Source organism: Etheostoma cragini, chromosome 12 (genome assembly GCF_013103735.1).
Source record: "Etheostoma cragini isolate CJK2018 chromosome 12, CSU_Ecrag_1.0, whole genome shotgun sequence".
NCBI lineage: Eukaryota > Metazoa > Chordata > Actinopteri > Perciformes > Percidae > Etheostoma > Etheostoma cragini.
Window position 1 is genome coordinate 24419657 of NC_048418.1, and position 12058 is coordinate 24431714.

The 12058-nt window shown below is 44.6% G+C and overlaps 1 protein-coding gene across 2 annotated transcripts in view; it reads left to right on the top strand.

Moving 5' to 3' along the window:
- The first annotated feature begins 232 nt into the window (after positions 1-232).
- The window catches only part of epha4b (eph receptor A4b), a 66826-nt gene continuing 55000 nt past the window's right edge, over positions 233-12058 (top strand). The window contains exons 1-4 of one of the 2 annotated variants that reach the window (XM_034888049.1): positions 233-320; positions 6140-6340; positions 8060-8167; positions 8965-9316. In XM_034888049.1, coding sequence (XP_034743940.1) covers positions 273-320; positions 6140-6340; positions 8060-8167; positions 8965-9316 — 709 coding nt within the window. In that variant the 5' untranslated portion in view covers positions 233-272. The remainder of the gene's footprint in view (positions 321-6139; positions 6341-8059; positions 8168-8964; positions 9317-12058) is intronic. The other variant, XM_034888048.1, reaches the window with a different exon arrangement.

Here is a 12058-nt window from a genome sequence, read left to right on the forward strand (position 1 = left end):
CTTGAAACAAAACAGCTGCAGGACAATCCTCTTAAAGTTGAAATGATAGGTTTACCACTACTTATAAAAAAACACCCCCTTGTATAAAACATGAAAACATCTTGGATTGTATTATATGGAAGGTTTTGATGTCATGTAATGCTTTCAAGACAGCAATATCTCTTCACTGGATGTGGAAAACAATGGGGAGTGAGATATAAACGTACTAAAGTACTGTATGTGTGTGTTTATGCTCTCTCCTCTGTGTCCTTGCAGTTACGTTGCTGGACTCCATGTCAGCCTTGGCCGACCTGGGCTGGGAGGCTTACCCTAATGAGGGGGTGAGTATATTCAGCACAACCCACACACACACACACACAGACAAAAAGCATCCTCTCTTTATGCCGGAGCTGGCACCGACAGCATAAATTTGATCACAACTAGCGGGTTGTGTTGACATGTTTTATTTCAGGGAAAGGAGCAGGGACTAGTAGCAGAGGCAGCACTGGAGTGTGTGTTATAGAGAGCACTGGGTTCTTGAGCGCTCCTTGCTAAATCGGGAGTCTGCGGGGGGAATTTAGAAATTATTTCCGCTGTGCTGAAAGCGCTGTGGCACTGGAGCCTCCATTTATTACGGGTTGCGATTTTTTCGGGATGGAGTTAAGGGACGGGGTAGATAAATAAATATTCTTACGTAAGAGGAGATGTTGTGTACATGTTTTTGTTATTGTGTGTGTGTGTGTGGGTGGTGGGGGTTATGTAACGAGCCTTTCGCAGGTACTGTATAGGGACCAGGGGAGTCTGGAGTGCAGCCACCGTACATCTGAAAATGACATCACAGAAGTGAGAGGAGAGGAAGAGGGCGAGGGCGTAGAGAGGAAGAACGATGAAGTGCATTGAATGAAGAAATAGGATTGGGTTCTGTATGTCACTCTGGCGCAGGAGCTGATGAATGGCGCTGAATTAATTCTATTTCCCCGCGATTCCCACTTCCCCTCCACTATTCAGCGTCGGTGTGTTAAATCGCAGGATGCCACACGCTGTTTCATGGTTGTGCGCAGCAGAGAGGCAGCTGAAGTGAGCGCGGCTAAGCAGGGATGTTTTCTCAAGCAATCAACGGTTTCAAGTTCTCTTTATTTAAATGCTCCGATTGGGTGGCCATATCGTGGATGTTTGTGGACGTATTGTTTCTTTCTTTTCCACCGAGGTACTTATAGAAGAACTAAATGTGTTCCATCTGTGGCTAAGCCAAAAGGTTCAATCTAATTCTGAAAACCAAAGAGTACACAAGTTACTTTTATTGAAAATATGGTTCAGTTTGGGGTGGCTTAATCATGGCCCCGGAAAGACACATGTGTTGTTAGTTTACCCTCAACGAAATGTGTTGGCTTGAAAGTGAAATATATATTAAACTCCATCCTGTATATCTTTTTTCATGAGCTGTCAACATCGTGGGGTTCTAGCTTCTCCCCCCTGAATGTGTACAGAAACTAAGGAACTGGCTCTATGGCTCCACACAACCTCGCCCTGTCAAATTAATGTGACAAATAGATCCTTGATCACACTATCATTGTAAAAACAAGTCTTTTCTCTGAGTTTCTTTACTTTGGGGTCAGGCACTAGCATTATCAGCTGCTTTATCTGACCATGGACATTATTAAATGACTAAAAGCTGGTGAAGTCTTGGCTGTGATGGTTCTTATTTCGCCTCGTGGTACATGAAGGCGGTGTCGTCTTAGTCCTAGGTACACATGATCCTCCGCCCTCTTTTTTTTTGTTTTAAGTCTCATCATTGTCAGCTAAAAGACAAATGCAAGAGGCTAAATTGGATGAAATATAGCTGCTTCGGCTCACAACAGGCACAGTTTTTCTTTCAGTTACCTATGCCATAAAATAAAAAATCGGCACTGGGAAGCTAACAGGAGTGAAGCCATATAACGCGAGTGCAGTAACAAAAGTGACAGATTCTGCCAAAGGAGTTATAGAACTAGTCAAATCACTCATAAATGAATTTAATATTCCGTGTTTACATGTGTATAGTCATGAGCTATGATGGTGGAGAACCTAAGGAAATGCCTGATACAGTATTTAGGGTGTGAAACTAAAGCTTATGTATCGTGATTGATTTGTTTTTGCCAGGATTTTTTAAATCAATTCTTTCCCCTAGAATCAAAATGCTTTATCTATTTCATTTTATCAACTTTTCACCTACTTATTTTCTGTCTGCACGGTATCGCCGACGGCGGCTGCATCACATCCGTTTCCAGCGTAACAGAGCCGACGCAGGAAATGCAGAAAATACATGTTATGTTCTTCTTTACTAATGAAATTAATGGCAGAATGACATGTGATGTGCATTCTTTTTCAGACATGTCTCATGATATATTGTCTCTAGAGGTGTTTTACTCATTATTAGTGTTTTTTTAAAGAAGCCAAAGGAAGATCTCAACCCTCAATACTATCAAATTACAATACTTCGTCCAAACTCTACTAGTGTAGGTCAGTGAGTTGCAAAAACAGGTGTAAGCATTAATTTATGGACGTATGCTAAAGGGTCAGCAAATTAATATTATTAATATACAAATTAAAAACCTTTCTGAGTAAAACCACCCTGCCAACACTGCTTGAATTTTGGTATGGACGTGAGCAGTATAGAGACGAGTAGAGGCTGCCAATCCTGTTGGCAACCCTCCTGTTTATTTAATAGAATTATACATATGTCAAGAGAAATATGGCAAGGACTTATTAACAGAAATGGACCTAATGTAAAGGAAAAGAAGAAGGACGGAGTGTGATAGGAGAGTGACAGACTGAGAGAAGAAAAGGTGCCGGTGCTGTGAGAAGGGTCTTATGTTTCATAACAGGAGGATTATCTAGTTGACCTTTGAACTTTAGACCAAGATTGGTCTCAACAAGAGGCAATTCCCACCAAACTGAGACCACTGTCTACCTAAATTAGTCCAAAACCCCACTTGACCCCCGCAGGTCAGGCTTAATCCAAGCCGTGCAGGGCCGGATGTGCCTGAGACTGCGTGGAGCGACCCACTTCTGTCACCGGGCTGGGGTGTTACTCGTGAGGGACACAAAACAGATACGTCTTAATGATGTCTGAAAATGAAGGGGCCCCACGACATCTCCACTCCCCCAGAGGCACCTCAGCCCTCTGTTCTCCCCCACCCACCCCTTCCTGTTTCTCCATCATACATCTCTGTTTTTCCCTTCCTTCCTCTCGCCACCCCAACCCCCCCATAACAGAGTTCTGGAGCCAATCTAGTCCTCGTAGTCCTCGTAGGTGTAGCCATCAGATGATTGCAGAAGAAGGGATATCATGTTGAGCTGGTGAATGGCTGAACTTAAACCCCGAGCCGACGCCGCTGCTTCACTTCAAAGCAATCAAGCGGGCTGATTGGCCGAGGTGATTGAGGGTTCAGGAAGGAGGGTTATTAATGTTAATTAGCGTTCAGACTGAACACTGTGTGTGTGTGTGTGTGTGTGTGTGCGGGCGTGCGTGCGTGCGTTTCCACTCTAGAGTAAGAGAGAAAGGGAGCTTAAACTCTTCAGCCTATCAAAACATTTTCCGAGTTGTGTTTTTCGGTCGATTTTTCTCTCGTGTGGCTCGCGTATCATCGGCCAATATGCGGGCGAGCGGGTTGTTTTCATGTTTCCAAACACACCTGTGCATTACACCGGGCAGGCAAGTGTGACAGTGAACAGACTCACCAACTAGGGAAATAAGTCGCGCAACAGGAAGTGGCAGTAATCCAGCCACTCCAAACTGCCTACAAAGAAATAAACAAAGACATCATAAAGCCCTCTTTATCCCTCAATGACTAGTCCCATAAATGCTTTAATCACCACTCCCTGGGGACTCAGCTTTGTGTGTGTGTGTGTGTGTGTGTGTGTGTGTGCGCGTGCGTGAGTGGGTGGGGGTGTGCGACCGTCCTGTGATGTCCGACTGGTCTCGGCTCTACACAGATGGGTCCATTTAGCTGCCAGGCGCGCCTGTAATTTAACAACATTCGTTCCTCTCTCTCCTCTCTCTCTTTTTCTCCCTCTGTCTTGTGTTTTGTTCTTTTAATTAAATCGAGAGCGCTCTGTTGTTGTGGGCACATAATGTCGAGCGAGACTCCAGTGATACATCCTTTATATGTGTAATATTTACACTCTGAACTGGCTGTCAGGGACACTTGTGTCAGCTGGCTGCAGCAGCCTCGTCTCCTGCTTCTTCTTCTGCTCCCTTTTCTTCCTTCTCTCCGTTTCTGCAGTTCTGAAGCGATGCTGGGTCATGAACAAGAGAGGGCTCTTTTTTTTAGCTCCAATTCCTACACAGTAGATGTTTCAGCGGAGGCTGGGGGGGATTAGAAGTATCTGAGTGTGCGAGAGAGAGTTGGAGAGAGAGTGCAAGTCTTTTTTTTTGACGTGGGTCTGTTTTAGCGCTCAGGACTCGGAGGTGAAACGCGTCGAGCTTTTGCCGAGTTGTTGGGCCGTCACATCAGATTAACCTCAGGAATCCAAGCTTAGCTTAGTTTCTCTTTTATTTGCTTTTTATTAGCCTGTCTTCTCTCTTTTCTTCGGTCGTCCACCGTTTGACTTTCATTTGGATTTTAACTAACACGTCAGGGTTGACAGGCAGATGACCCCCGTAGGTCTTGGTGTGGGCAGGTGTGTGTGTGCACATGCAAGTGTGTGTGCGTGTTTATCATGTCTGCACAGGGTCTGTGTTTACATGGTCGGACTACTGTAAGGTGATATGTGCTCATCACTCCAGAGCTTCAGTTTTCAAGATGATGACTGGAGCTCAGAACAAAGATGGTGGTCCTCTCATCCCTCACCACAAACTGGGACTCATCCAGTGTGCACGTGTGTGTGTTTGTGTGTGCCTGCGCGCGTGTGCGATAGAAATGTTTTCCTGCTCATGCGAGAAGTGTTCTCAATTACTGCCTTAGTCAGAAGTGGAAACAGATGGTAGCAGATGACGGGAGACAAAGTAGCTCTGTCCAACCTACTCCGTCTCTCTCCCTCATACACACACTCCTACCTCTTAAGCGCTAAATCACGCGTTCACTTTAGAAAAACAGGCTCACTGTATGCACACGTGCAGCATGGACAAAGACAGTCCGTCAGTCATCTGGACTCAGATTGTCACTCATATTCACCCAGCCGTGGAAACAGAACATGCAGGCGTACGTTGGTTTGCACCGAAACCACAGCTCAGTGAACGGGGGCCCAGTTTCCCTGAAGCGGTCTTTGGACTGAGATCTCCTTTGTTCATTGATTGCCGATGAACTACGACCATCCCGCAGCTGAGGGGTGCTGTTGTCGAGCCGGCCCCGCGCTGCTGAACGTCGCTCTACCTCTTGCTCGTGGATTTGAAATGTATGTTGAAGTTGAAGGGATTTCCCCGTCAACTCAAACACTCCCCGAACACTCACCTCTTCTCTTTGGCACCCTCTTTTCCTTCCTCCCTCTCCTCATCCTGCTCACCCATTCCCTTCACCTATCTTCCCTCTCTTTTTTAACACTTGCATGGTATTCGGCTGAAATTGACCCATTTCAAATTTTTACAAGAAGAAAAATGTTACTACTATAAATTTTTTTCTAGCTGAAAGTCAACGGCTGTACCTTATTTTCTGTGATGAACACGTATTCCTGACTCAATTCAGAAAACTATTCTAGATATGATCACTTATGTTTTTTCCAGTGGATTTTTAACTTGAATTATAACCTTATGACAAAAAAAAAACACACTTCCATTTTTAATTGTCTTCTAGTAGAGACTGATGCATTCCCTAAACATATATGTTATCTCTAATGTTTGAAATTGAGATAAAGACCATATTTGGTATTAGATTATAAAGACATTTTTTATTTCAGAAATGTTTTTAAAACCTCAAATAAGTCACGGGTTAACCTGACCCGAGGGACACGAGACGGTCCCAAAGTGAAGACAACCCAAGACTTTGTCCTCACATCCCTCCCAGTATTTTCCTATTTTCTTTCTTTCTTTCTTTCTTCATCCCATGTCTTTCTTTTTGCTCTCCATCTAAGTCCAATCAGAAATGTCATGTTAAATAAACAACTAACTCTTTCATCTAGTAGACCCACTTTGCTTCTTTTTATTCCTACTTTTTCTCTAAAAACTCGTCTCATGTCTCCTCAGTGGGAGGAGATCAGCGTGATGGATGAGAGGAACACCCCGATGAGGACCTACCAGGTGTGTAACGTCATGGAGGCCAACCAAAACAACTGGCTGAGGACGCGTCACATCAGCCGAGAGGGAGCGCAGCGTGTCCACATTGAGATCAAATTCACCCTGAGGGACTGCAACAGCCTGCCTGGGGTCCCGGGTACCTGCAAGGAGGTCTGCATCCTTACACACACACACACACACACACACACAGGCATTGTTGGTGGAATACCTATTTCCATGTAACGGGATAATGTAATTTAGTTACAAAGTAAAGGGACTGTATCTATCTATCTACCTATCTACCTACATACCTACCTACCTACCTACACAAGTACACACAAATAAAATATTGCATACTTGTCATGACACTTTTGATATAATATTGCGCTACGTGACAATATTATCATGCACCCCTAGTGGAAGCCCTCCTTTTGCATTTCCCTCTTGGTGAGCAAGGCTTGGGATTTTGACGAGCTCTACAGGTTCTGGTGTGTAGATGTGTTCACTCGAAACTTCTTGTGGAGGGAAGCAAGATTAAAAAAAAGACGCATTTCTGCTTTGGAGATCAATAGCACCGGGGTGCGTTTGATTTGGAACAGGGTGGAGGCAGACATTGTTTGCAGTGTGCGGGTTGCCTCAGAAGTAACACATCACTCCGGCAGGGCTCCGAATCGTTCCCTGAGCGGTGCTTTTAGTCTTTCGGATCAAATTGAGTTCACGTTAATGTAATCAGTATTTCTTACATCCTTCCCTTCTCAAATGTATGACGAGCATAGCAGGGACATATTGTATTTGTCATGAAAATGGTTTAATTACAAATCGGAATAAATTCCCCTAAGAGCACATGCAATCAAACACTTGGTTTAGCGGGCTCAGCTAATCAACTAAATCAGCGAATTAACTTCAATAACACTTCTCAGCATTTACAATTAAACCTGCCTGATCTTCATACTTCATCTGATGCAGTTATACCGTGCTGTTTGCCTCTGCTGCTTCCTCATTACTGCAGCACAAAATCTCCAGACAGCAAAAATACATTAAAGTATGAGAAGCAAGCATGAAGCCAGTTTGCATAATACTTATGAAATAAACATTAAATCATTGTTAGGGAAGGACTTGTGTCCCCACATTTCACTGAATATTGGATGATTTCAGTGTCACAGCGTGGTTTCATAGTCTTAATAAATGTGTAGTGGTAGTTTTTGTGTTTGCTATTAGTATGAAATCAATGCTTACTCTGCACATAATACTACATGGAACTGCAGTGCTGCAAAAATGGCCTTTTGAACATTTTTCATAATGTTATCTATTCATTACTCACTCACACACAAAGATGGAAGTTCATTTTGATACATAGACAAAAGGCAGGAAAAGAATGACATGAGAGAATAGCAAACAGAGAGTGAAACAGAAAATGCTCTAGAGGCTTCTTTTGTGGCTCCTCGTATATTTGAACTTCTAATATATATATATATATATATATATATATATATATATATATATATATATTTTTTTTTTTTTTTATTGTACCCGGTCCTCTCATATCAGCCCGATATCACTGCTCCTCTGTTTTCATTTCTCTCTACTTTGTGTGCCCTCTGCACCCTTTCCACTCTCATTACATCTCCAGAATGAGTAGTGGAGATAATATGAGACAGAGCAGAGCTGCACTTCATGGAAGTGCAGACAGGGTTGCTGACTGGCCATCGAGACAGATGGACTGAGATTTGAAAAGTAGCAGCAGAAAAGCCAGGGAGCCATGGGAACCTTATTAAAACTTCACATTGGATGGACCTTCTCACTTAGTCCAGTACCTCCCGTGTGTTATTCTGTTTTGTCTGAGACGTTTCCTTTCTAGCATCTGAAAGGTGATGGACGTTTGTCTTGCAGACATTCAACATGTACTACTATGAGTCCAACAATGCCAACCTGTGGTTCATCAAGGAAAGCCAGTATGTCAAGATCGATACTATTGCTGCAGATGAGAGTTTCACTCAGGTATGGACACACACACACACACACACACACACACACACACACACACAGGTTTCCACATTACCTTGTAATTATCACTAAAGTGAATATTGCTAGTTCTGACATCTGCCCAATGTTTTCTTTGTCTTCTATGAGGATTTTTACTCTTCATCCTCCTTCTTTAAAAGGAAAAAATAATGAATTCAATTCTTTCCCATTGCAGCTGAATGCTGGCTATCCCCTGCACTGTGTTTTCTATACTTATGTAGTGTAATCTGTCTGTGTGTATGTGGCCATCCGATTCTCTAACAGAATTCCAAAATTAAATATATATAATATATAACATTTGCCACCAACTCTAAGAAATAAACTCTGGGTTTGAATGTGGGTCCTATTTAAACTCTGAATTATCTTAATTATCTTTAACCCTCATGTTGTCCTCGGGTCAAATTTGACCCATTTTCAGTTTTTTTATCACAAAAAATGGGCCTCTGAAATAAGCGCTGAAAATGTCCACATAAGTACAAATATTTATGTAGACAGACGGAGGCTTGCTACAACCTAAGTCCAATTCCTCGTGTGTTTGTCATACCTGGCGAATAAAGCTGATTCTGATTCTGATGATAAAAAAAACATTAAAAAAGCGCAAAACAAGTTGAAAACGTCGCAAAAAATGTCAAATAAAAGCGATTATAGTGTTGACGTTTTTTTAGCATGTTTGACGAGAAGACAGCACAAGGGTTAAAAAATGGTCAGGATTTTGAGGACATCATTATTTCTGCCTTTCAGTCACTGAGATGTGAAATGTGCTTCGTCTGCAGGTGGACGTCGGGGACCGCGTGATGAAGCTGAACACGGAGGTGCGGGACATCAGCAACCTGAGTAAAAAGGGCTTCTACCTGGCCTTCCAGGACCTTGGTGCCTGCATCGCTCTGGTCTCAGTCCGGGTCTTCTACAAGAAGTGTCCCCTCACTGTGCTCAACTTGGCCCAGTTCCCCGACACGATAACGGGCGGAGACACAGCGCTGGTGGAGGTCCACGGTGTGTGTGTGAATGCCTCGGAGGAGTTTGAGGCTCCGAAGATGTACTGCAGCGCGGACGGAGGCTGGCTGGTTCCCATCGGGAGGTGTGTGTGCAAGCCGGGCTTCGAGGAGAACAAGGACGTCTGCCAACGTGAGTCAGGGCCCTGGGGGGGGGGGCATGTTTGGGATGTATCAGTAAGTTTGTATGGATGGGAATGTGTGTGTGTGTGAGGTATAAAGAGTTGTGCCGTAATGTGAAAGGTTTTCACTACTTTTTGTTATGTAAAATTTGCATTGAAAAAAATATTTTTATGGGGGATGCTGATACTTTTTGTGTGTGTGTGTGTGTGTGTGTGTGTGTGTGTGTGTGCATGCGTGCGTGTGTGCGTGCGTGTGCGTCTGTGTGTGTGTGTGCAGAAGCATTTCAGCACAGCAATGTGAATTTGGCTATGAAACTAAGAATGGAATTATAACAACTCTGTTTATTTAGGTTACTGAGTGCGTGTGCGTGTGCGTGTGCGTGTGTGTGTGTGTGTGTGTGGGAGGACAGTTATTGCAGGCAGAGAAAAATGTTGCAGTTGCTTTGAGGCATCTCACAGTTTTTTCTGTTTTTTTCGGAGTGTGTGTGTTCGTCAAAGCTGAATATCTAATTTCCCCACTGAGTATTGGAGAGTTGTACGAGTGTGTGTGAGAAAGTGCTTACTGATGTGTGTTTGTGTTGTAGGAGAGGAAAAGGTATGCCTTAGGAAGCAGATTATTGAATCGTAAAACTCCACAGATGGCGCGTGCAGTGTGTGTGTGTGTGTCTGTGGGCTGTACATGAGACTCACACCATCACCTGTCCCCACGGGGCTCGCTTCTTCCCCAAAAGGAAAATGGAAACATAGATATTCATCACCGCATGCTTGGAAATCGGTGCACACAATGCAATTTCAGTTGTTTTGGAGAAGCAGCAGCCGAGACGCCAAGAAAACCCGGCAGTTGGGCCTTGAGACAAGTGAAAAGGAACAGAAGTTGTTCTCTGCAGCTTGCAGACTGGTAATGTGCACAGATTGTGGCAGAACTCGGGCTGCATCTCAATCATCACGCGCCGGCTGTTGAGCTGGATCTCTTGCTGGGGTTATTTGACAGGGGATCCTGGACTGAAACTTTATTTACAGTCAGTCTGACGCAGCAAAGCGGTTGACCTCGGTGATCTTCATGACCTCATGCGTCTGCTCCCTGAGTCTTATCACTCCGGAGAGAATAAATAGACCATGGCAAGCACGATTAACAAGCTAGCTCTAACTCAATAACCGTGTGTGTTAGTGCACGTGTGCTGCAGTCGTGTGTGTTGATGTAACCAGTCCTTTTGACAGTCCGAGGTCAGAGGTCAGGACATATATGTGTCCCTCGCCTCGTCTAATAAGTTATGGTGTGTGTGTGTGTGTAAGGGAAGCCAGGTTTTTTGGTTTCACTTCATTTCAAGGCACATTTTTATTTTTTGAGATTGTTTTTTGGCCTTTTCCGCCTTTAATAGAGAGGAGAGAGAGAGGGGGAGACATGCAGGACATCATCCCAGGTCCGACTTGAACCCTGAACCTCCTTGTCGAGGCGTTAGCCTAAAAGTATACGTGCGCCTGCTCTACCCACTGAACCACCCCGGCCGCTTTCGAAGCACATTTTCTTGCGAGGCGATTCTTCTGGAAACAATCAAATCCCATTTTCTAATAGATATGAATTCTTTGGTGGGGTATTGAAACCTCTCCGCCGCAGGGTTGTCTGCACCACCTACTCAGTGTTAGGAAAAGTGTTTTTGTGGTATCTTGGGAAGGATTTGCATAGCAATGAAATTTCCTCCTCACGCTGCAGGAGAATTTGCTGTCCCACGTATGTCAGTCCAACATATCTCATATTTGTTTGCAGCCTGGGAGATAATGCCAGATGAACACTGAGCTTTCTTCTATGACAATGACGTTGGCGCCGGTGCTATTACGCCTGCACGTGCCTCCATTCGGATAGTGTTGCCGAGAAATTCACTAAGCCACCTAATGTAACTGCGTGTGTAATCGACCTGCTTTTAACAAAGACACGGGAGGACACAGACAAGTACAACAACCTAGTGCGCTGTAATGTGTCCCTGAGAGGACAAGGGCCAGGCTTTTAAAGATACTGCTCAGCACTCGCCGTCAGCAGCCAACAAAAGACTCCCGGCCCTGACGCGATCTGTGGGCCTTCCACGGGGAAAACACTCGGCTAATGCATTTAAATCACCCTGTCTCGTTTGCCGTCACACAAAGAGACGAAGGGCTGAGGTGAGGGAGAGAGCTGGGAAGGACTGGAGGGGCATCTGTAATTATCCCCATCACGCAGATGAACGAGCCTTTAAATGGACGCCTTGTATTCCCGCTCTCTTGTTCTTTTTGTGTGCTGGTTGTTTCTGTCTCTGTTGCCGTTTAGCTGCTCTGATGCTCACTGTCTTCTTGTTCAAATGTCCCGTGGGAGTCTTCTCTGGCCTCTCCAGCCTCCCCGTCTCGTCCCCGTGGCCGAGACAGGTTAACGCAAACGCAGAAGTTTTTGTATTTGTGTTGAACCATCTCAGCCATCGTACACTCCTCTCCCTCTGGCTCCCATTATCCCTCTCTCTCTCTCTCTCCCCCTGTATCCCTGTCTCTCTCTCTATTTCTGTGTCTCTCTCTCTCTTTGTGTATCCCTGTCTCCCTCTCTCTCTCTGTATCTTTGCCTGCCTATCCCTCTCTCTCTCCCCCTCTCTCTGTAGCTGTCTCCCTCTCTCTCTCACTCTCTCTCTGTGTATCCCTGTCTCCCTCTCACTCTATGTATCCCTGCCTCTCTCGCCCTCTCCCTCTCTCTCTCACTCTCTCTCTGTGTATCCCTGTCTCCCTCTCACTCTATG